This window comes from Ambystoma mexicanum, chromosome 5q, assembly GCF_040938575.1.
Source record: "Ambystoma mexicanum isolate Mex_15411 chromosome 5q, UKY_AmexF1_1, whole genome shotgun sequence".
Taxonomy (NCBI): Eukaryota; Metazoa; Chordata; class Amphibia; order Caudata; family Ambystomatidae; genus Ambystoma; species Ambystoma mexicanum.
The window spans coordinates 1296640193-1296662471 of record NC_090933.1 but is presented as its reverse complement, the minus strand read 5'-3'; the positions used below and the strand labels follow the sequence as shown (position 1 = coordinate 1296662471).

The 22279-nt window shown below is 51.0% G+C and overlaps 1 protein-coding gene across 3 annotated transcripts in view; it reads left to right on the top strand.

Moving 5' to 3' along the window:
* The window catches only part of HGH1 (HGH1 homolog), a 146544-nt gene that overhangs the window by 55756 nt on the left and 68509 nt on the right, over positions 1-22279 (top strand). For all 3 annotated transcript variants that reach the window (XM_069621888.1, XM_069621887.1, XM_069621889.1), the window contains one exon: positions 5243-5343. In XM_069621888.1, coding sequence (XP_069477989.1) covers positions 5243-5343 — 101 coding nt within the window. The remainder of the gene's footprint in view (positions 1-5242; positions 5344-22279) is intronic.

Sequence of the window (22279 nt, the reverse complement as noted above, 5' to 3'; positions counted from 1 at the left end):
TCTGCCGGGCTCTGATCCCTCGTACAATGTGGTCTTCCTTCCGTCGGGTTTACTACAGCCTTTCATTCACAATGTAACATTCCAGAGTCTCAATGTCTTTTTAAACAACTATTCACTTTGGACATCCCTCAGCCGGGTTCACGCTTGTCGACGCTATGTTGACTTTGCTTTATCAATATGCAGGATTCACTCTCCTTAGTTTTCCTCTTGGCATCCCTCCATCGGGTTCACATAGCCACACAGTTCATGAGGTTGCTCATTCTCATCAGAAAGTGGGGTTCCCTTCCCCTAGCTTTCTCTTGGCATCCCTCTGTTGGTTCACACTTGCCACAGTTTACCATACTCACTTGGTGTTCACCATGTGTCAAAGACTTTCGACTGTACGAGGGATTTTACTTGACCCTCGTATGACCACTTTGATACTGCACACAGACTCCCTTAAGGCCCCCGGGGCTTTGTAGTTTTGTTAGCAAATAATATGTTCTCAGTTTATCAGTGGAATACCATATAGTCCTTTGAATGAGCACCCACGTGGTGCCGGAACACTGTCTGGTTCCAACTTCTTCCACAAAAGACCTCTGTCTATTATCTTCCATCTGTATATACAATGTTGCCACCGCAACTTTGGGCTCAACACAACCCGGTTCGCTATAACTTCCTTCTGACTCACCGGCTGGGTTGTACTCATTGGCCTTTCCCTTTGTCGCTGGAGTCAAGGGCGGTGCCACGATGAGATTAGTCTCTCCCTGCCCTGGCAGTCAGTTCGGGAGGGTTCCATGTATCGCAGACCTCCGATACGCCACTCGCCAGCTACGACTCCTGGTCTTACGTTTGCTTTCAAGGAGGCTTTTGTAACGCTCACCTGACTCCCACGGAGGCGCCGGCCTGGTTTGCGCTGCGGTGGCCTCTTCCAGGGTGGTGCGCAGGACTCGGAAGATGGACTGGACCAGGCCCCCCAACTCTTGCTTGCCTGGCTCGCTGAAGTACCCTTCTGTAGGCGAAAATAGGGGATTAAGGGTGTGCGGGGTAAGTAATCGGTCTCCCTCTTTCCCCTCTCACTCTCCTTGACACCCCTCTGTGATTCAGCGCAACAGCTCACCTTAGGGTCTGGAAGGGCGAGCTCTCCATCCTGCCTCTGATGCAGGGGCGCGTAGATATCCAGTTGCTTCACTGGATTTTCGGATTGGTGAGAAGCAAACTTGCTTGGCTTCCAGGTAAGTTTTTTGATTAATGGTTCCCCTTGTGTCCATGCGTTAATGTTCTAACGCTAATGTCTTTTTCCCCATAGGGGCCGGGGTACGGAATGCCGGGGAACAGGCACCGACCCGAGATGAAAGGTGAAATCCTTGTGGAAATCAGGTAAGTCTTTAATGAGCGTTTTGATAATGTCTTTTCATTTGCCCATTAACGCTGATGTCTTTTTCCCCTTAGGGGCCGGGGTCTGGAACTGCCTGGATGCGGCGCGGACCCGAAATGAAAAGGGAATGACCCAACAGGTAAGTCTTAACATGGAGTCTTAGCTTCCCTTCTCCCTTCTTTCTCTCACCTTTGTTCTTGTCTTTTTCTCCCTAGGTGCTGGGGAGCGACTGTGGATCCGGATGGTCGCTGCTGATGGAGGCGCCCTGTAAAGGTGAGTAAATGCAGCGCTGCAGCAGTCAATGCGATGAGTTTTTAAAATAAATGTCTTCCTTTTCAGGATCGTTGGCGAAATGTCTCCAGGTTGCAGATTTAACAGGTAAGGTCTTTTCCTTCTTCTGTTCTCTTGTTCTATTCCTCTGCAGGTGATCAGGATGCTGGCAGGCGTGGAAGAAGTCAAGTTGCAGGAGCAGACACGGTGAGCGTCCAGCTGCTAGATGCAGAACAACGCGAAGCACGTGTGGCTGATCGGGTGTGGTTTAAATAGCCTTGGAAGAAGTTCCTGGAATGTGTCCTTCCTCCAATCGGGTATGTATCCTTCCCTGACCACACCCGGTGGTAAAAGAGTCCCACAGGAAAAGTAGTTCTGGCCTCAAGATGGCCCGGCTGTTGCAGCATGGTCTGCATCAGGTAAGTTTACACCAAGCACCTTTAAACACAAAGTCATCTTTTATGAGCCTGGCGCCTTCGGCGCCAGGACTGTTGTCCAATATGAGCCTGGCGCCAAAGGCGCCAGGACTGAGTCCACAGGGCCCCTACTTGGGGCTGCTGAGACTCCTCCCGAGGGCATGATGCCTGCTTCCGGGGGTGCTGGGCCGGTCCTGGTGCTCCGGGGGCAGGTATCATGACAGCTTTGCAGGTCTGGTTTGAAAAGGTGAAGGGCAATTCCCTTCTGGTCGCCCTTTTAAATCTTTCTGCCTCCTCCTCCACTTGAACTAGGGGTCGGTATGGCTGCTTCCTCGTGCGTTCGGCCTTGCTCAAAGTGTGCTTTCGTGCACCGCCTTTTAACCCTGCCGGGAAGGAAAAGAGCCGTCGGGTGTGCATAGATGGTTAATTCCCTGACTCTGCCTGACCCTTGTGTTGGGACATGTCAGCTAAACGGGCCGGGTGTTGGTCCATTGTCTGTGTAGGAAAGTGTTTGTGTTGGAAAAGGGGGCTGGGGGGCTAGAACTTCAGAGTATCCTATGTGGTTGGATCGGGAAAAGGTATTATATGAACGGCGGTACCGTGTCTCACCCGTCGGTGTCCTGCTTCCACTGACTGCCCGAGGACCCTCCGTCCTGGTGATCCTCACACGCTGTAATACCCCCTGAAACTGGATCTATCTCTTACTCCACCACTACAGTGATAGAGTTCCTTTTGTCACCAGTGGCCTCTAAAGGCCTTCAGGTCACAACAGTCAAAGGATATTTGACAGCCTTGTCTGTGTTCAAGAAATCCCCAGAACAATGTTTGTTTTTTACTATCCCAGTAATGGCACAATTCCTGAAAGGTCTTGTAAATAAGTTTCCGCCAAATCCCTTTGTTGTCCCAGATTGGGATATTAATCTAGTTCTTACATTTCTGATGGTGGCTCCTTTTGAGCCTAGGCACTCTTGTCCTTTACGGCTTCTCTAGTTGAAAACGGCCATCTTGGTGGCTATTACATCCGCTAAGCGGTTGAGTGAACTGCAGGACTTATGGTGTAAACCACCCTTCCTCTGCTTTTTCCGGGAGAAAGTTTCACTCGGGGTAAGGCCTGGCTTCCTCCCCAAGGTTGTATCAGAATTTCACTTGTCACAGTCCATGGACCTTCCATTCTTCTATCATCCTCCTCCTCATCATCCTTCTAAGCAGGAGGAACAGTTACATCGTCTAGACCCTAAGAGGGCATTGGGTTACTCTAGTGCCAGGACAGCTGATTTCAGGAGAGCTGAGCAGCTCTTCGTGGCTTTTTCCTTAGCCTGTAAGGGCCTGGCCATAACAAAGCAGACTTTATCCCGTTGGATAATTCTCTGCATAGATGAATGTTACCAGGCCGCTGGGAGGGAATTACCAGCAGGCATCAACGCCCATTCCACAAGGGGGGGGGGGGGTCTCTGCGCCCACTGTATTGCAGAGGGGGATCCCTGTCCGGGAGATTTGTCGCACGGCGATATGATCATCTTTGCATACCTTTGCAACGCACTATAGCCTAAATGTGGCTCGTACTTCTGATGCGAGTTTTGGCAGAGCAGTGCTGCAAAGAATTTTGATATAACTTTCTGCCCACCTCCTCCGTTACTGCTTTGGGAGTCTTATCAGATGAGGAATCTGCAGGAGAAAAGCAATCCATTGATGGAGAAGTTACCTTACCGTAATGTTCTTTCTATGTTTTCTTCTCCCGCAGATTCCTCATCTCCCCTCAGAGTCCTCTGTGTCCGTTTTCTGTCTTCCTGCCACAGTTTTAAAACAAATATATTTCTAACGCTATTTGTAGTGTTCTTTTTCAATTGTTCCTCCTTTGGAGGTCTATAATTACTTTCTTTTTAAAGGGCTCATTAGCCTGTTTGTTCTCTCTATTTTAATATGAAGTTTGTGGTATCCAACAGGGACAGACTGGCGGCACTGGAGACTCCGCGGGAGAAGAATCCATAGAAAGAACATTACGGTAAGGTAATTTCTCCTTTTTTTGCCTCAAGGTTGGCAATGACAAAGTGTGTTAGGTTTGTGTAACATTTTCCTGCTACCTGCTTTTAACTTACCAAAATCTTTCTTTAGGGGGTAGCTCATGTGTCAAAGCCAGTCAAACAAATAATTGGTGCAGTGGCATGAAAACAAAATGGCTACCCGCCTACACTGGTAAAAGATAAATGTAGTAGAAAGATAATGGGCTGAGTTGGCTCTGCTGAGATTCACAACTCTGTGCCGCGGCTTGCAGATGTGTATAGGTGAGCACCGGTCGAGTGTCACTGCTGAGTTTCAATTTTAAAATAGATTTTAAAGTAGACTCACCTAGCGCAAATGGATCAAATCATTAAGAAAAGATGATGGTGCAGTTTCTTTCTGACGGAGAGGTCTTTTCTGCTACATTTTGAGGGCTCTACTTAAAAGGAGAGTACTCGTTTTCAGAAGGGCAAGTTTTGAACTCCTTCACAGTAGTGATTGACAGATCAATTTATGGTCGGGTGTAAACATTTCAGGTTGCAAGCTGCCAACTGTGCATAAAAAGCCACTCAATCCCCTCAGTTCTCACATATGCAGAACACAACATTTCTTACTCGCCAAATGTTAACTATCACGAACCAGTGGTTAGTGGCAAGAGCACATTTGAGGCCTGATTTAGGCTTTAAAGTTAATAGGTACTAAGGGTCCAATTGACAAAGTGCATTAGCCACGGTTTATGCTGTGCTTTCATGCGTTCATGCAAATGGCAATATTTATTGTTGTTTTGATGTCGCACAAATGAAAGTGTAATACTAGATTTTAAATAATTGTATTAGTACATTTTCCAACATCTTCCAACAGGAACACCTGTGTGTTTTGTTGTAACATGCAAATTGCATGCACATGATGATTCACAAAGAATCCGATTCGACCAGAGTGCAGTTTGCTTGCGCAAAAGCTCCCCAGGCACATGTCCTTGGCAGGGAATTTTGACATGGGAAGATGAAAGGTGAAGTGCATGAACCTGCAAAGTATGTTTTGCTTGAGAATGGAATGCACAAACTGACCATTTTTGAGAGCACAAAAGCTTTGTGCATTAGGCACTAAGAGCATAGTTGGAGAAGGAGGGGCCATGTGACTTTAATTCTTTTCCATGTCTAATCGGTTTCCATGTCTCTTCTGGTTCCATATGTGCACATAGGTGTGTGGTACAGCGCCTCCTGCCCTACACCCATTGTGAAGACTCCACTGTCCGGAGAGGAGGCGTGATCGCAACACTCCGGAACTGCTGCTTTGAATATTGTAAGTATTTGTTGGAATGAAAATAGTAGTGCCATTTTTTCCTGCTTCTCGGAACAGGTGTTTATAGTGCTGCCCACCCCTGCTTCCTAGCATAGTTGGTTACAATACTGCCTAGCCTTGCTTTCTAGAATTGGCGAATAACGTACTACCCATGTATGCTTAAAAGGGTATCTGGTCATAGCATCGAATTCCAAACCGTTGAATGCCATACCATAGAAACAAAATGCATCGGATAAAAAAAAAGAATCCATTTTTTTAAATGGTAAAGGGTTTAGTTTAATTTTAATGGGTTTTAAAGGTTAAAAAAGGGGGGTTGGAGGAAACCTCCACAGCCCCCCAATTAAATAAAAATGTAAAAAATGCTTTCGATTCTTTTTTCTCACCCATGCATTTTATTCTATGGTATGGCATTCGACGGTTTGGCATTCGATGAAATGACTAGGGACCCTTAAAAGAACATCTGATCATGCTATCCCAAGAGGTTACACCACTGCTCACTTCTGCTTCCTAGGATAGTTGGTTACAATACTGCCTAGCCTTGCTTCCTAGAATTGGCGAATAAAGTACTACCCATTGATGCTTCCAAGGACTCCTATTCCTGCTTTCCCAAGAGGTTACAACTCTGCTCATGCATACTGCTTCCTAGCATAGTTGGTTACAATGCTGCCTAGCCTTGCGTGCTAAAATCTGCGATGTGAAGGGGTGGCCCGCCACAGATAACCATACTGACTCGGCTTGCAGGTCCAATGGTGTTTATTAACCTTCATTAGCCAGACTGGATGCTGAGTTTGGGTGTTCTCTGTAATTGGGCTTTTGGGGGCTAGGGCCGTCCCTCTCTGGTGCGACTTCCCCGACTTTCCCTCCTGTTAGGGAGAATTCTCTGTTAAGGCTAATTTCCCAAACCTAGTGAGTCCCCCAGCAGCTTTGCTGGATTTTTGGGGTTTCATTTTTCTCCTGCTAAGAGTGAGACTATTTTTCTCCCACTCTTAGGCATGATCTGAGGATGTCCTTTGACTTTGTAATGTGTTTTATGCTCTATGGGGTCTTTTACTCCATAGGGCTTCATGTGTTTTTGGTAAGTGTGTTGCACAGCACCCTCAGTGCAGTAACACAGGGGTCTCATAGTGACCCACAAACATAGACTCCATACCCTGGGACTGACTACTATCTCCCAGGGCATGTGACGTCACCATTGGCTTTACTAGTCTTAAATTGTGAACAGAACCAGTACAAACCATCATATTGTGGAAGTACTGGTAGGGGTAATTCGATTGCCCCTGGGTCTGTTTTCCAAGGGGGCACTGTCCAGTCCCCCCTTGTCGAGTTTCTGGCTGGTGGCAGTGGATACCATGCAAAATATTCCCCCGGAATATTTCCTATGGGATTTTCCCATTCATTTTAAACGCACCACTTTTTGGTGCAATGTTAAAGATACCGCCGGGTTATTTATTTAATATTTATTCCCCGGTTGGGTCTTTTTGCCAGGACTCGGTTTTAAAATGGCGTTTGTGTTTGCCTCTGAAACTCTAACCCAAGTCAAGCCCTTTTTTCCACTTTTTGGCGGGCTTCTCCACAGAAGGCCCTGGTATGGTCGTCCATGGCAGCAAGCATGCGGGTGTGGAAGGTCTCGTTTTGGAGGATTATAGTGCGGAGATCCCCATGCAGCACCTGACGTGATGCACGGATCTCCTCCCGAGTTGCCTGCATCTCAGCTGAGAGCGAACGTGTGAGCCGCTCCAGCTGCTGTTCTGTCCTAAAAGTTAGTGGAAGCCTCAAGGTCAACAAGAGTCTCCCTGAGGTGATGGAGTTCTACCCTCAGGGCTTCCCTGTGGCCCTGGGATTCTATTGATATCGATTGGCGTAGAGTCTCCAGTGCCGCCAGTCTGTCCCTGTTGGATGCCAACATGTCCTCCCTGTGTGATTGGCAAATGGGGTCTGTTGCCTGCTGTAGTAGCTCCATCTGCCTTTCAGGGGGGACAATGGAAGTGGCCACCCTCTCCATTACTTGAGCCATCATCTCAACTGATGCTGCCTGTTGGGTTGCCATACCATAAATGGATTGTTCCCAAGCGGTATTGCCTGGTGGCGTACGGCCACCGCGTCGGCCGGCACCACACCTGTTTGGGGCAAGGTGATCTGCGCCTTGCTGTGCCGGCACTGCCTGAGGCTGCAGGACTGCATTCCCCTCTGATCTGCTGGCCCAGGAACAGGATCAGATGTTGTGGAGTGTGACCCTGCATCCGTAACCGCCAAAGGTGGACTTGCCAACACTGACATCCCCATAGAGGGTTCTACCCCTGGTACAGGTGGGTTGGACAGAACAGAATCCCTACCAAAAACACTTACCTGCGATGCCACATAGGTCTCATCATCCGAGTCAGCACCTGAATAGAGGTCTGGGGGGTGCCTCTGGGTGCACCTCATCGACAGAATGTTCTGCAGCAAGATTGGGTTCTTACCCGCCACCACACCACGTCCCCCACTGGTGCCCGGTCGTGCCTGAGATTCCTCCTGGGTCTGCACCATCTCCTTAACAGCATCAAGTGCGTCATCCCCTGCAAAAACATGAAAGACAAAAAATGGAAACGGGCATTAGCACCATAGCACACAAATAGGCCTGACGAGCTACATATCCAGTACATGGTTTACACATGTCCCACATGACTATAACCCTCCCATGCATGCACTGTCACTGAGTTTGAAGGGGACCCAAAAGGCAGACACTGATGACACCTACATGGAAGAGCAACACATTTGCTGCATGCTGGGTAGCACTGCCATCTAACATTGAGCTATGAGTGGCATGTCCAATACACATACATGACACATGCCATCTCACAGATAGCATGTACCATAGCCATAGTACATTCCACAAGTACATCCATATGTCAGTGAATGAATACTGTCAGCCATCCACGTGAGATGGACATGATGAGATGGAAAATGATACATAGTGTGACAAAATAGGCATGTGCCACACACTGCAACACATCCAGTGTACAAAAATACAGTGATTGCAGGCCGATGTACACATCAATGGTTTGTCACTTCAACATGACAGGAAACAACTATCATGTTCCACATTCAAACAGGCCCCAAAAATTCCTGTGATCAGGCCAATACTCAATTAGCCTGAATGGTCAAATCATTCATCTAACAAGGTAACACATGTGTTCCAATGTGGGGTTCATCAATGACAGAAGCATGTCACATATGTGACAATAGGGCTGAGGAATGCGTAGCAAAAGTGGGAGAATTGAAACAATCAGCCTGAACGAACACTGAAAAATACAAACAATGTTGTTGCAAGATGCCACTTCAAGGGCAACTGCCGTAATGTTGAGCCAAATTACTAATTTGGGCAGAAGGGATACTGTCACACCCAAATCCAAGGCCGCTGAATGTTTTGGATGAAGCACATGGGTGACCCATACCACTCAAGCACTCGCACCCTCACCTGGCACTCAATCAGAACCCATGATACAAACAACATACACATGCATTACACACACATGCATGGGCACTCACCGGACAATGCTTCATAATCAGGTAGTCCTCCCACACCTTGGATCTGTTCCTCTGCGATGAAGGCTCCAGCAACAGACTCATGTTCAGTGAGTTTGTTGCCCTCTTGTGGAGACCCACCGCCAGTCACCAGAGTAGCGGCATGATTTGAGGCCAGCTTGTTCTTGTCCACCGCCAGTCACCAACATTTCGTGGCTATGTGCCGACACATAGCGCTCAAGTGCATCAAGTTCCGGATCATTGAAGCAAGGCTTCCTTGAGGTACCGGAGTGTGTAGCCGTGTCTAGGGTCTCAGCCTGTCGTGCCAGAGCACCCTTCTTCCTCTTCTTTAAAGGTGGAGCAGAGCCAGAGTGGCATACGCCGCTCTGGTCAGTAGGGGCAGAATCACCGGTGGACTGGGTAGTAGGAGTGTGGGAATGCACAATGACCATAGGTCTTGATGCAGTCATTGGTTGCAGCGTAATGTTGGCAGGGGGAACGTCCGTTTTATGGACTGGGACTGACACTGTCCTGGCTGGGAGAGTCAGAGCTGGGGCGGATGGAGCTGCAGCTGCCCCTGCAGCCTCCCCAGCCTGCATACTTGGGGCAGCAGATGACATAGCTGCCCCAGATCCACGTGGATTGGTGACAACTTGCACCAGCACACGTGGCCTAGACTTGCTGACCTGGAAGTCAGCCAGGGAGTCATCCTGTGCCAGGTCAGGTGCCACAATGGGCTCGTCCAACAGGGGCTGAGCTTGGATGTTGTCAGCCACGTTTCCCTCAACCATGGAGGGGGGGGACATGGGTGTCCTTGATTGTTCCTCCACACATGGGGGCATAGGGGCACCCTGCAAATCCCGGCCACGTCCCCTACCGCGCCCACCACGCCAACCTTTTGAGGATCGGCCACCTTTGCCTCCCTTACCGCTTGGTCGCCTCCCAGCCATGGCACTGATGTTGTTGTGCGTATGGGAGTTGCAGTAAACTATTGTCCTGGGCAATTGGGGGTCAAAGGGGTAGGATACCAGATGTAATTCGTACCCTAGTGCTCTAACAAGGCTGTCTGTGACCCCTGGGGGAAGATGACGGGTCACGCAACGCACAGGCAGCCCAAAATCAAAAATAAACGTGCACGCAACCCCTCGTAGACCACGTGCGTGAAAAAATGAACCCGCACTACGCTGTGGCACCCAGAAACACAAAAATAAGCGTACGCGTAATACACGCAGCCTACAATGACCTCTGAAGGGGAACGCGACACACTGGGCAAGTACAGTTGCTAAGTACGTGCGGAACTCACCGTCTGCCTGGAAAAAGAACATGAAAAATACACGCGTGTGCGCGCGTTGGCAACACCCCCGCCAAAAGAAGAATTGTACGCTGTCTGAGGAGACAGGACAAAAGGAGAAGTGAACTCTGTTTGAGGAAACGGGCCCAACAAAAAATCAGAAAAGAGCCGTCAGAGTTAACGGGGAGTACGAACTAGAAACGCTGTGAAGTAATCGCGTATGAACCGACAAGAAGTACAGATTTCACCCACTCGCTCTCCACGAAAAACACGTACAAGGAAATGGCGTCTTACACGCAGCTTTTAAACCGGCCCACACGTACTCATCAGAGACGCGTGTACGCGTGTACTTTCATCCAATTACATGCGATGACACTCGGACGTGCAGTTTTTCCACGTGTGCTCTGTTATCCCGTGCTATGAGGGAAAAGCTTGCGCGCGTAATGTAACTTACGGGCCTATGCGCTAAGGGTCTTTTGGTCCAATGGAATTGCGTGAGTGTGCTGACGCACTTGCGCGCTAAGGCCCTTTCCTCGAATTACACGCTGACGTGCAAGATTTTCACGTGCCAAATCACTCCGTATCAAGCTGGCCACGCGAAAACACACGGAAGACCACGCTCCTGCCCTGAAGGCCATTTTCCTGCCCCCCAGAGCCCCGAGCACACTCCCACCTGCCATCTGCTGCTGCCTGACTGCCTGCTGCCCTGCTATTTGGTGCCTGCACATCAGCCATCTGCAGGGGTCCAGTTGCTGTGTCCACCCCTGCTGGAACAGAAGACTCCCGACTGGGATACCATTGCTCCACAGCCCAGCCCCAGGACACAGTTGCCCACCCACGCCTGCCTCAGGGGTCGCCATGTCGGGGCAAACACCATCTGAGACCACTGGCGACCCCCAGCCAGAGGGGCAGAGGGCCACCAGCTTCAGTCAGAAGGAAGTTGGTGTCCTGGTGGAGCATGTCCTGGGGCATTGATGCCCTCTTCGGAACATCACGCGCCAACAAGGAAGAACGGGATAGGATCTGGGACGACTTTGTGGTTGCCATCAACGCGGAGGGGGTGGCAACCCGCAACATCAAGCAAGTCAAGAAGCGCTGGGAGGACTTGAGGTCCAGGACCCTCATAAAGGCCCGGCGCCTCGTGGAGGGGGGCTGGGCAGCATGAGTACCATCCAGATGAGGGTCCTGGAACGCGTAGGCCCAGCGCTCCACGCCCAGAACCTTCTGAGGCAGACCCGTCTGGAGTTGAGTGGTAAGTGGCCAAGCATTGCTGTGTGAGACAGGGCATGTTGCAGGGTGCTGGTTGTCTGATGCTTGCCTGTATGTGTGACATAGGCCATGTCCGTATGTGTGTGTGCAGGGACATCATGGTCATGCATGTGAGACCAGTAATGTGTGAACTACATGGTTGGTGCATGTGTTACAATGCAACATGCGGAGCAGCATGCGGAATGCACGCATTAATGCATGCCCGTCTCTGTTATTGGACATGGATGGGGTGTGAGAGATGGGTGCTGCTGTCATGGACATGTATGGTGTCCATGTCTGTGGGTCTGACTTGCGTGTCTGTGACTTGTAAATGCCATGGATGCATGACACATGTCTGTGACAATGTTCAGATTCACTGATGCAGCCTACTCATCCTTGTATCCACTGTGTCTGGGGTGTACGAGGCCAGATGGATGAAACTACGGTGAAGTGTGTGCATGTGATAGGCATGACCCATGATGCATGTGAGTTTCAAACCAGCATTGTATGTTTCAAGAGTCCCTTGGACATGTATGCTAATGTTCATAGCATGCGCCATGCCTGTTACTGCATGTGTTTTGCTTGCACTGACCCATGTGTTGTGGAGGGACATGATGGAAGTGATGTTTGACATTGCCACTCATCTGCTATTTCTTCCTGTCTAGGGGACCATTGTACAGTACCCTGATGCTTGTGTTCTATGTCTCCCTCTACACAGCGGCAAGTGATGAAGAGGGCGGAGACGGCGCTGTGGAGCAAAGCGGCGGGGATGCCCCCACCGGCCGGCGACGCAAGGCCCAGTCACCCTCCCAGAAATTACCATCGTCCGGGAGTGAGGGGACTGGTGCTGCGTCTGCCACTACCGCTGCAGCGGAAGGGGTGGGTGAGCCCCCACAGGGGCTTGCAACGGCGGAAGACGGTGTGGAGCCATCCAGGTTGGTGGTTTCCACAGAGGAGGAGGAGGCTGCTACTGAGCCGCACATGGGGCCTGGTGGGGGTGGTACCACTGGTGCAAGTGGTGCAGTCCAGGGGCAGGGGCAGGTGGCAGCACAGGTCGCCATGGAGGGGCCTGTGCATGTCACTGTCCATGACACTGTGACTGCACCACCATGCACCAGCAGGGATGCCCCATACCAGGCCCGTCCGCAGGTAGGGGGGGATGTCCATGTCATCTGACACTCCTCTACCTGCGGGGAGCACACCCGTCATCACGAAGAGCAGCGTGCCAACGTGGCCCAGTTGGGAGTGTCCATGGTCGGGGTTTTGTACATGTGTCGGCCACTCTGGCGGCCCTCTCCTCCTCTGTGGAGACTATGCGCCAGTCGTTCTCCATGCCGTCGTCCGGCCCAGATGCCACCAGGGCCCCCTGTGGACTTGCCCTGACCAACGCAGCCAGCTCGGTGGGGATCCCATCCCTGCCACAGTCGGGAGTCAGAGGTCCAGCAGGGGTGGACACCCCAGCAACTGGAGCCCAGCAGATGGAGGATATGTGCCGACATCATAGGGCAGGGCACGTGCTCGACGGCGTCGGTGGATTCCATCAGCCTGGGTGCCGTCATGCTAGCAGAGGCAGTTGCGTCGGAGGCAGCGGCAGGCTCAACGTGGGAGGCATCATGGCTCGGGACCATTTACATCAGAGGGGCAGGCATCGGCCAGAGGGCAGGAGGACCCTGGAATGGGAGTGTCTCCCGTGTGGCAGCGGTTGGGCCAGCGGATAGGTGCGGAGCGGCGGCGGGCGGAGTAGGCACGGCTCACAATGGTCAGGGCGGAGAACTCCATGCGCAGGGCGCTGAGGCGGGCTGAGTGCCTCGAGGGAATTTGTAGGGAGTTGGAGTTGGACATGGCGTCATCCCTGCGAGACCTCGGGGCCAGAGAACAGGCCCGTCTCCAAGACATTGAACATGAGTTCGGTGATGCCCTGGCCCATGACATCAACAAGTGAGCCGTTGGACTTGCCCGCCACCATTGTATATAGTTAATTAGTGTTGAGTTTCATTTCATGGGGCGCATGGACTATGCCCCACATTTTTGTATATAGTTAGTAATTAGGTAGGTTTCATTGTAGGTTTCCTTTATGTCGTTGGGCTCATGGACCCTGGATTTGCTATTTGTACATAGATTTACAGTGGATTTTTCTCCATCTTTTCTTTTTTTTTTCACCATGGAGCAATGGATATTACGCTTTTCTTTCCCTTTTGGATTTGCTTTGTTGGACGGTGACTTTGGACACATTTTCATTTTGATTAATTTGGATTCTCATTTTATTTATTTATCATTTTTTGGGACATGCTGCATTTAGATTATTATTGGCATTATTGTGTGTTTTGATTTCATTCCCTTCATTTTGACTTGGATACATTTTTGTTTCTTACTTCAATGTGTGGTCTTCTCTCATTGGTTTCATGCTTGTCATAATGTGGGTTTTCTCAGTCATGTGTTGCCATTGTGTGGGTCTGACAGACTTGTACTCATGCGCAGACTGCTTATTTGTGATCTATCATGTAATGGGGATGTCAATTTGGAGTGGGTGTAAAGCTTGGTTGGGTGTTAAGCTTGGTTGGGTGTTAAGCTTGGTTGGGTGTTAAGCTTGGTTGGGTGTTAAGCTTGGTTGGGTGTTAAGCTTGGTTGGGTGTTAAGCTTGGTTGGGTGTTAAGCTTGGTTGGGTGTTAAGCTTGGTTGGGTGTTAAGCTTGGTTGGGTGTTAAGCTTGGTTGGGTGTTAAGCTTGGTTGGGTGTTAAGCTTGGTTGGGTGTTAAGCTTGGTTGGGTGTTAAGCTTGGTTGGGTGTTAAGCTTGGTTGGGTGTTAAGCTTGGTTGGGTGTTAAGCTTGGTTGGGTGTTAAGCTTGGTTGGGTGTTAAGCTTGGTTGGGTGTTAAGCTTGGTTGGGTGTTAAGCTTGGTTGGGTGTTAAGCTTGGTTGGGTGTTAAGCTTGGTTGGGTGTTAAGCTTGGTTGGGTGTTAAGCTTGGTTGGGTGTTAAGCTTGGTTGGGTGTTAAGCTTGGTTGGGTGTTAAGCTTGGTTGGGTGTTAAGCTTGGTTGGGTGTTAAGCTTGGTTGGGTGTTAAGCTTGGTTGGGTGTTAAGCTTGGTTGGGTGTTAAGCTTGGTTGGGTGTTAAGCTTGGTTGGGTGTTAAGCTTGGTTGGGTGTTAAGCTTGGTTGGGTGTTAAGCTTGGTTGGGTGTTAAGCTTGGTTGGGTGTTAAGCTTGGTTGGGTGTTAAGCTTGGTTGGGTGTTAAGCTTGGTTGGGTGTTAAGCTTGGTTGGGTGTTAAGCTTGGTTGGGTGTTAAGCTTGGTTGGGTGTTAAGCTTGGTTGGGTGTTAAGCTTGGTTGGGTGTTAAGCTTGGTTGGGTGTTAAGCTTGGTTGGGTGTTAAGCTTGGTTGGGTGTTAAGCTTGGTTGGGTGTTAAGCTTGGTTGGGTGTTAAGCTTGGTTGGGTGTTAAGCTTGGTTGGGTGTTAAGCTTGGTTGGGTGTTAAGCTTGGTTGGGTGTTAAGCTTGGTTGGGTGTTAAGCTTGGTTGGGTGTTAAGCTTGGTTGGGTGTTAAGCTTGGTTGGGTGTTAAGCTTGGTTGGGTGTTAAGCTTGGTTGGGTGTTAAGCTTGGTTGGGTGTTAAGCTTGGTTGGGTGTTAAGCTTGGTTGGGTGTTAAGCTTGGTTGGGTGTTAAGCTTGGTTGGGTGTTAAGCTTGGTTGGGTGTTAAGCTTGGTTGGGTGTTAAGCTTGGTTGGGTGTTAAGCTTGGTTGGGTGTTAAGCTTGGTTGGGTGTTAAGCTTGGTTGGGTGTTAAGCTTGGTTGGGTGTTAAGCTTGGTTGGGTGTTAAGCTTGGTTGGGTGTTAAGCTTGGTTGGGTGTTAAGCTTGGTTGGGTGTTAAGCTTGGTTGGGTGTTAAGCTTGGTTGGGTGTTAAGCTTGGTTGGGTGTTAAGCTTGGTTGGGTGTTTGGACTGGGGTGGCGTGGGATTTGGGTGGCCATAAGAGCCAGGGATCGGGATTGTGATGACGTGTTGGCTGGGGAACATGTGTCGGGGCCTGCTGGCAGGTGCCCCTCATGGTTAGGGGTGCAAGGGGACATGTGTGGGACATGAGTGGGTGCCTGTCAATGATGAGGGGGGTAGGGGGCTGGGGGACATGTGTTGGTGATCATATTGCAACGTGGCATGTGGCTTGGCTGGGGGGCATGCCCATGGTGGATGGGCTGCCTGCGGGACATGACCAGGGGTGCAGGGTAGTCCCCTGTGGTGTGGGCTGCCTGCAGGGGCCGTGGAGGGAGTAGAGGGGACACCTGGGAGGACCCACACTGCCAATTCATGTGTAAAACTTCCTGCGCACCCCTGAAATACACGTACCCAGCCAAATCGCGTGTAAAACTTCACGTGCACCCCTGAAATACACGTACCCAGGCCAATCGCGTGTAAAACTTCCTGCGCACCCCTGAAATACACGTACCCAGGCCAATCGCGTGTAAAACTTCCTGCGCACCCCTGAAATACACGTACCCAGGCCAATTGCGCGTAAAACTTCCCGCGAACCCCGTAATACACGTACCCCGCTCGCACAGGGCCAATATTCCTGGGGTTCGAGTGAAGTCTCGCACACAATTTCAGCAGGGTACGTGTATTTCGGGGGTGCAGGGGAGTCCTATACGTGATTTGGCTGTGTGGGTCCTCCCAGGTGTTCCCTCTACACCCTCCACGGACCCTGCAGGCAGCCCACACCACAAGGGACTACCCTGCACTCCTGGTCATGTCCCGCATGCTGCCCATCCACCATGGAATGCCCCCCAGCCAAGCCACATGTCACCTTGCACTACTGATTAACAACGCGTGACCTCCTGACCCCCCCCCCGCAGTGCAGGGCACCTGCCAGCAGGCCCCCACTCATGTCCCCTTGCACCCTCACCCCCCAGCAGTGCAGGGCATCTGCCAGCAGGCCCCCCACTCCTGTCCCCTTGCACCCTCACCCCCCCAGCAGTGCAGGGCACCTGCCAGTAGGCCCCCACTCATGTCCCCTTGCACCCCCACCCCCGAAATGCTGATCTCATGACACAAACCAAAAGGCAAAACTATGTACATCAACACATGTCCGTCACACACATACACTGGTTGGCATTGCTTGTGTAAACCCACATTTTCACATGCATCAAGCCAATGAGCGAATCCCACACATGGAACTAAAAAATGAAAATGTATTATGTACATGAAATCCAAAATGAAATGAAAGCATACCAAAATATGAAACCTGAAATGAAAAGCATGTGAAAATGATGATTGAATGAAAATGACAACCAATCCATATGAATTTGAACGAAAAACAGTCCAAAGTCAGCCTCCAACAACGCAAATCCAAAGGAAATGTAAAAAAAATAAAGAAATCCATTGCTTCATGTTCATAACCAAAAAAAAGAGAAAAATCAATCCATTGTCAAACTATTTACAATCCATTGTCCAAGGATTAAAGGGTCCATGATCCCAACCAAACAAATGAAACCTACCTACCTACCCACAAATATGACTATATACAAATTTGGGTGGCATTGTCCATTGGCCACAAATAAAAGGAAAACATAAAGGAAACCTAACTCTAAAAACTATTTACAAGGGCAGCGGGCTAGTCCGACGGCTCACTTTTGGATGTCCCGGGCCAGGGCATCATCGAACTCCTGCTCAATGTCCTGGAGGCGGTCCTCTTCCATGGCCCGAGGGTTCGCAGGGACGACGACATGTTCTCCTCCAACTCCTTGCGAATTGCCTCGAGGCACTCGGCCCGCCTCAGGGCCCTCCGCATGGAGTTCTCCGCCCTGACCATCGTGAGCCGTGCCTCTTCTGCCCGCTGCCGCTCCGCATCTATAGCATGGCCTAACCGCTGCCACACGGAAGACCCTTCCAGTCCTGGGTCCTCCTGCCCTCTGGCTGATGCCTGCCCTTCTGATGTTGAAGGCCCTGAGCCATCATTGCTCCCACCTAGAGCCTGCTCCTGCTGCTGCTGTCCATGTGCCGTGTCTGATGGTGCCTGCACACCCTCCATCAGCTGGTCTCCAGTTGTGGTGTCCACCCCTGCTGGGCCAATGACTCCCGACTGTGGCAGGGATGTGAGCTCCACCAAGCTGGCTGTGTTTGTCGGGCCAGGTCCACAGGGGGCCCTGGTGGAATCTGGGCCGGAAGACGGTGTGGAGAACGACTGGCACATAGTCTCCACAGAGGAGGAGAGGTCCGCCAGAGTGCGCAACACATGTAGGGACCCACCAACCAGGTCGGAGACCATACGTTCGTGGGACCCCCTCATCCGCAGGTAGTGGAGAGGCAGATGACATGACACTCTCCCCTACCTGCGGACGGGCCTGGGACGGGGCCTCCCTGCTGGTGCATGGTGGTGCATTCACAGGGTCAGGGACAGCGACATGCACAGGCCCCTCCGTGGTGACCTGTGCTGCCTCCTGCCCCTGGCCCAGGACTGCACCACTTGCACCAGTGGTACTATCCCCACCAGGCCCAATGTGCGGCTCAGTAGCGGGCTCCTCCTCTGTGGAGACCACCAACCTGGAGACCCCTGTGGGGGCTCACCCGGCCCTCCCGCCACAGCTGTTGTGGCAGACGCAGCACCAGCCCCCTCGGTCCCGGATGATGGTAATTCCTGGGAGGGTGGCTAGGCCTTGCGTCGCCGCCCAGTGGAGGCATCCCCGCCGCTTGGCTCCACAGCGCCGTCTCCGCCCTCTTCTTCACTTGACGCTGCGTAGAGGGAGACATAGAACACAAGCATCAGGGTACAGTACAAAATACCCTAGACAGGAAGCAATAACACATGAGTGGCACTGTCAAATGTCACTTCCATCCTGTCATTCCACAACTCATGGGTCAATGCACACAACACACATGCAGAAACAGTCCCGGCGCTTGCAATCAACATCAACATCCATGTAGAAGGGCCCCTATAACCCAAGATGTTGCCTTCAAAGTCACATGCAGCCATGGCGTTTCAAAGTCACACACACACACACGTGCACCATACAAGTACATGACATCAGCAGCCATTCCTCACCCCCCCTTCATGTCCAGGAACAGAGACAGCCATGCTTTCATGTGTGCATTCCGCATAGAGCTCCCCATGTTGCATTAAAACACATGCACCAACCATGTGGTTCACACATAACTGGTCTCACATGCATGACCATGATGTCCCTGCACACACACATCCATACATGGCCTATGTCACACATACAGGCAAGCATCAGACTAGCAGCACACTGCAACATGCCCTGTCACACACATCAATGCTTGGCCACTTAACGCTCAACTCCTGACGGGTCTGCCTCCGAAGGATCTGGGCGTGGAGCGCTGGGCCTACGCGTTCCAGGACCCTCATCTGGATGTTACTCATGCGTCCCCGGCCCCCTCCGCGAGGCGCCAGGCCTTGTGGAGGGTCCTGGACCTGAAGTCGTCCCAGCGCGTCTTGACGTGCTTGATGTTGTGGGTTGCCACCCCCTCTGCGTTGATGGCAACTACTACGTCGTCCCAGATCCTCTCCCGTCCTTCCTTGTTGGCGCGTAATGTTCCGAAGAGGGCATCATAATGCCCCAGGACATGCTCCACCAGGACACCAACTTCGGTGGCAGTGAAGCTGGTGGCCCTCTGCCTCTCTGGCTGGGGGTTGCCAGTGGTGCCAGATGGAGATGTGCCCGACATGGCAACCCCAGAGGCAGGAGTGGGTGGGCAACTGGGTCCTGGGGCTGGGCTGTGGAGCGATGGTATCCCAGTCGGGAGTCTTCTGGTCCAGCAGGGGTGGACACAGCAACTGGACCCCTGCAGATGGCTGATGTGCAGGCACCAAATACCAGGGCACGTGGGCAGCAGACAGTCAGGCAGCAGCAGATGGCAGGTGGGAGCGTGCTCGGGGCTCTGGGGGGCAGGAAAATGGCCTTCAGGGCAGGAGCGTGGTCTTCCGTGTGTGTATGCGTGGCCAGCTTGATACAGAGTCATTTGGCACGTGAAAAAATGTGCACGTCAACGTGTAATTCGAGGAAAGGCCCTTAGCGCGTAAGCGGGTCAGCACACGTACGCGATTTCATTGGACCAAAGGCCCTTTGCGCGTACGTGCATCTGTGACGTGTCGCACACGAGCGTTGCCCTTTCGCGTGTCAATCTTCCCACGAACCCCAGGAATACACGTACCCCACTCGCACAGGGCCCTTTCGCGTGTAAAACTTCCTGCGAACCCCAGTTATACATGTATCCTTCTGAGATGGCGTGAGACTTCCCGCGAACCCCATAATACACGTACCCCGCTCGCACAGGGCCCTTTCGCGTGTGAGACTTCACGTGAACCCCATAATACACATACCCTGCTGAAATCGCGTGTGAGACTTCCCGCAAACCCTGTAATACACGTACCCCGCTCGCACAGGGCCCTTTCGCGTGTAACACTTCACGCAAACCCCAGTTATAAACGTACCCTGCTGAAATGGCGTGTCAGACTTCACGCGCACCCCAGTTATACACGTTCCCCGCTTGGCTTTGCTGTTTGGCAGCCCTGTAAACTGGTCCAGGGTTAGCGCAGCCCTTTGCGCTGAATTGGGAATTTTGATGGCTTTCCCTTGCGCAAGGGCATTCTTGGGGGCGTAACTGGCGCTGCTGCAGGGTCGCTGCGCCACTCTGCGCCACGGCTGGTTTTGGAGGCTAAAATCCATGAATACGCTGTGCGCAGAAATCTATTTTAGCGCACGCGGCTGGCGCAGACATTCGCACGCGCACACTGTGCGTCAGCCGCGTGCACCACTTTTGTGCGAAATTCTATGAATTACCCTGTCAGCCTTGTTTAACATGCCCGTCAACCACTCTCTTCCACTATGTGTCTGTATTGGAAGAGACAAATAGCCAGACAAAAGATTGGTGCTTTAGTGGTTAAGTATACAAACATCCACTGGGTTATACATGACTTTAATGACCCAGGGATTGTGTGTAAACGACATGCACCGAGGTTTTAAAGAGAGAGACAAACGCAAATTACAAAAACTCGAAAAATGTGTTACAGACCAACATAAAGACAATACACACTCCACTAAGCGTTTTCCTAGGTCTTATTATTACTGTGTCTAGTGGAGTGAAGTACAAAATTGCTCATATACAGAAAGTTAAATTGGTATCTATAAATTGTAGCAATTACTGTCTACCAGTTTCAGCGGCAACTTGTGTGGCCACTTTCTTCAGGACAGTCTTTTGCTATTTCAACAAGAAGGTAGATCTAGTCATTACATACCAAATGTTGAATTTTGAAAAGGCAGGAGTTTTACTTTACCACCTCCTTTGTGTGTCTTGGGGCTGGGGCAGACGGGTGACCCTGTGTAAAAAAGAAAAATATATACATGTCACCGTTGGTTATTCACTGCCAGTTAATGGCTTATGAATGAACAGTTCTGTTAGTGCTATTCATATTCTAAATATACTACGCACAGCGTAGTATGATTCTTACCTCTTATCATAATCATTGCTGTGATGTTCTACATATTTGCCTCTGATCCACTTAAACAAAGACTATCAAGAGAACCTTTTGTGCATGTTTTAGCATGCAATTTTTATTGGTAATCTATGCATCATGTTTGTAATGATCAAAGGTAGCCAAAATTCTGAAGTTCATATCATGTCAATTGAGACCCGGTGATGTTACTAACCTGAATATTGAGAGTGGATTGACCTTGTTGTCTCATCTAGGTTCAAACAATTGATGTCCCTCAGAGGCAGGTAGTGAATCCTGATCCTAGTGGAAGAGGGGAGAGAGGACAAGACTGCCTTTACTTTCTATTAGTGCCGAGATGTTTCGACACATAGGGTCTTAGTGTTATCAAACACTCAGGACTATGGGGTTGCTCTAACCCATTCCCCGAAGCGTTTGGTGCGTGTCGCAAAGCTGCGGGCCAAACGCGCCCTGCACTTATAGGTGCGGCATCTAGATTCTCGGGCTTACCTGGCTGCTTTTCATGCGCCGGCTTCGTCCTAGCTCTCCCGCACTCCTAAACTGGATACGCAGTGCCCGTATGCAACACCTGTTGTGAAATAGGTTATGGGTCATGTGATGGCTGCCGGAGGCGTCACGTGTTATTGAATAACGTGTGTACGCATCACCCGGAAGTCTGCTGTCGGTGAATGAGATTGTCATGTTCAGTCTACTTAGCAGATCCCCACCAAGCAAGTTGACAGGAGAGCTCTCGGAGTATAAGAGGGGGGCCCTTTAGTCCACCATAAAGATGAATTGTTTGTTCCCTATCTCTGCCACCACCAACGGTTTCTCTTCTGGATTTAGGGTCATTGACAGGACTGGACACGCAAGCACTCCCAGTGGGCTGCCCTAGTCGGAATATGTATCTGTCCCTGGGAACAAAAAAGGGTTTCCATCTATTACTGTAGTGCCTTGAAACAGGGCCAATGTTCCATTAGGTACGCTGCCGAAGGTGTTCCTGTTCTCCGCTTGTTACATTTTAGGGCGGGGTTGATAATGCTGTACTGCCTGCTGCGGGTGTTGCGGTGGGAAGGGGCCAGGAATTTGCGGGCGTAGCTTTGTGCAATCTTGGTGGATCTCATAGGGTATTAAGGTAATTCTGGGAGGTGGCCCCTCGGGATTCCCTTGGGGTGGAGGGCCATGATTCTGCTGATTGTAGTTGTATCCTACACCCTGCCTACTCTGACATTCGCTGGTGAAGTGCCCCCACCTCCCGTATGTCCAGCACTGCCATGTTCCCTCTCCCGTTGGCCGCAGACCTCCAAACCCACCTCCCCTTGACCCTCCAAACCCACCTCGCCCTCCTTGCCACTGTGGCCCTGAGAATTGCAGGTTGCCGCCCCACTGTCTTGCATTTGCCGCGTTAGGGGCGTACCTTCCCTCCTCTGACGGCGCTGGCCCTGTTGCCACCACAGCTACTT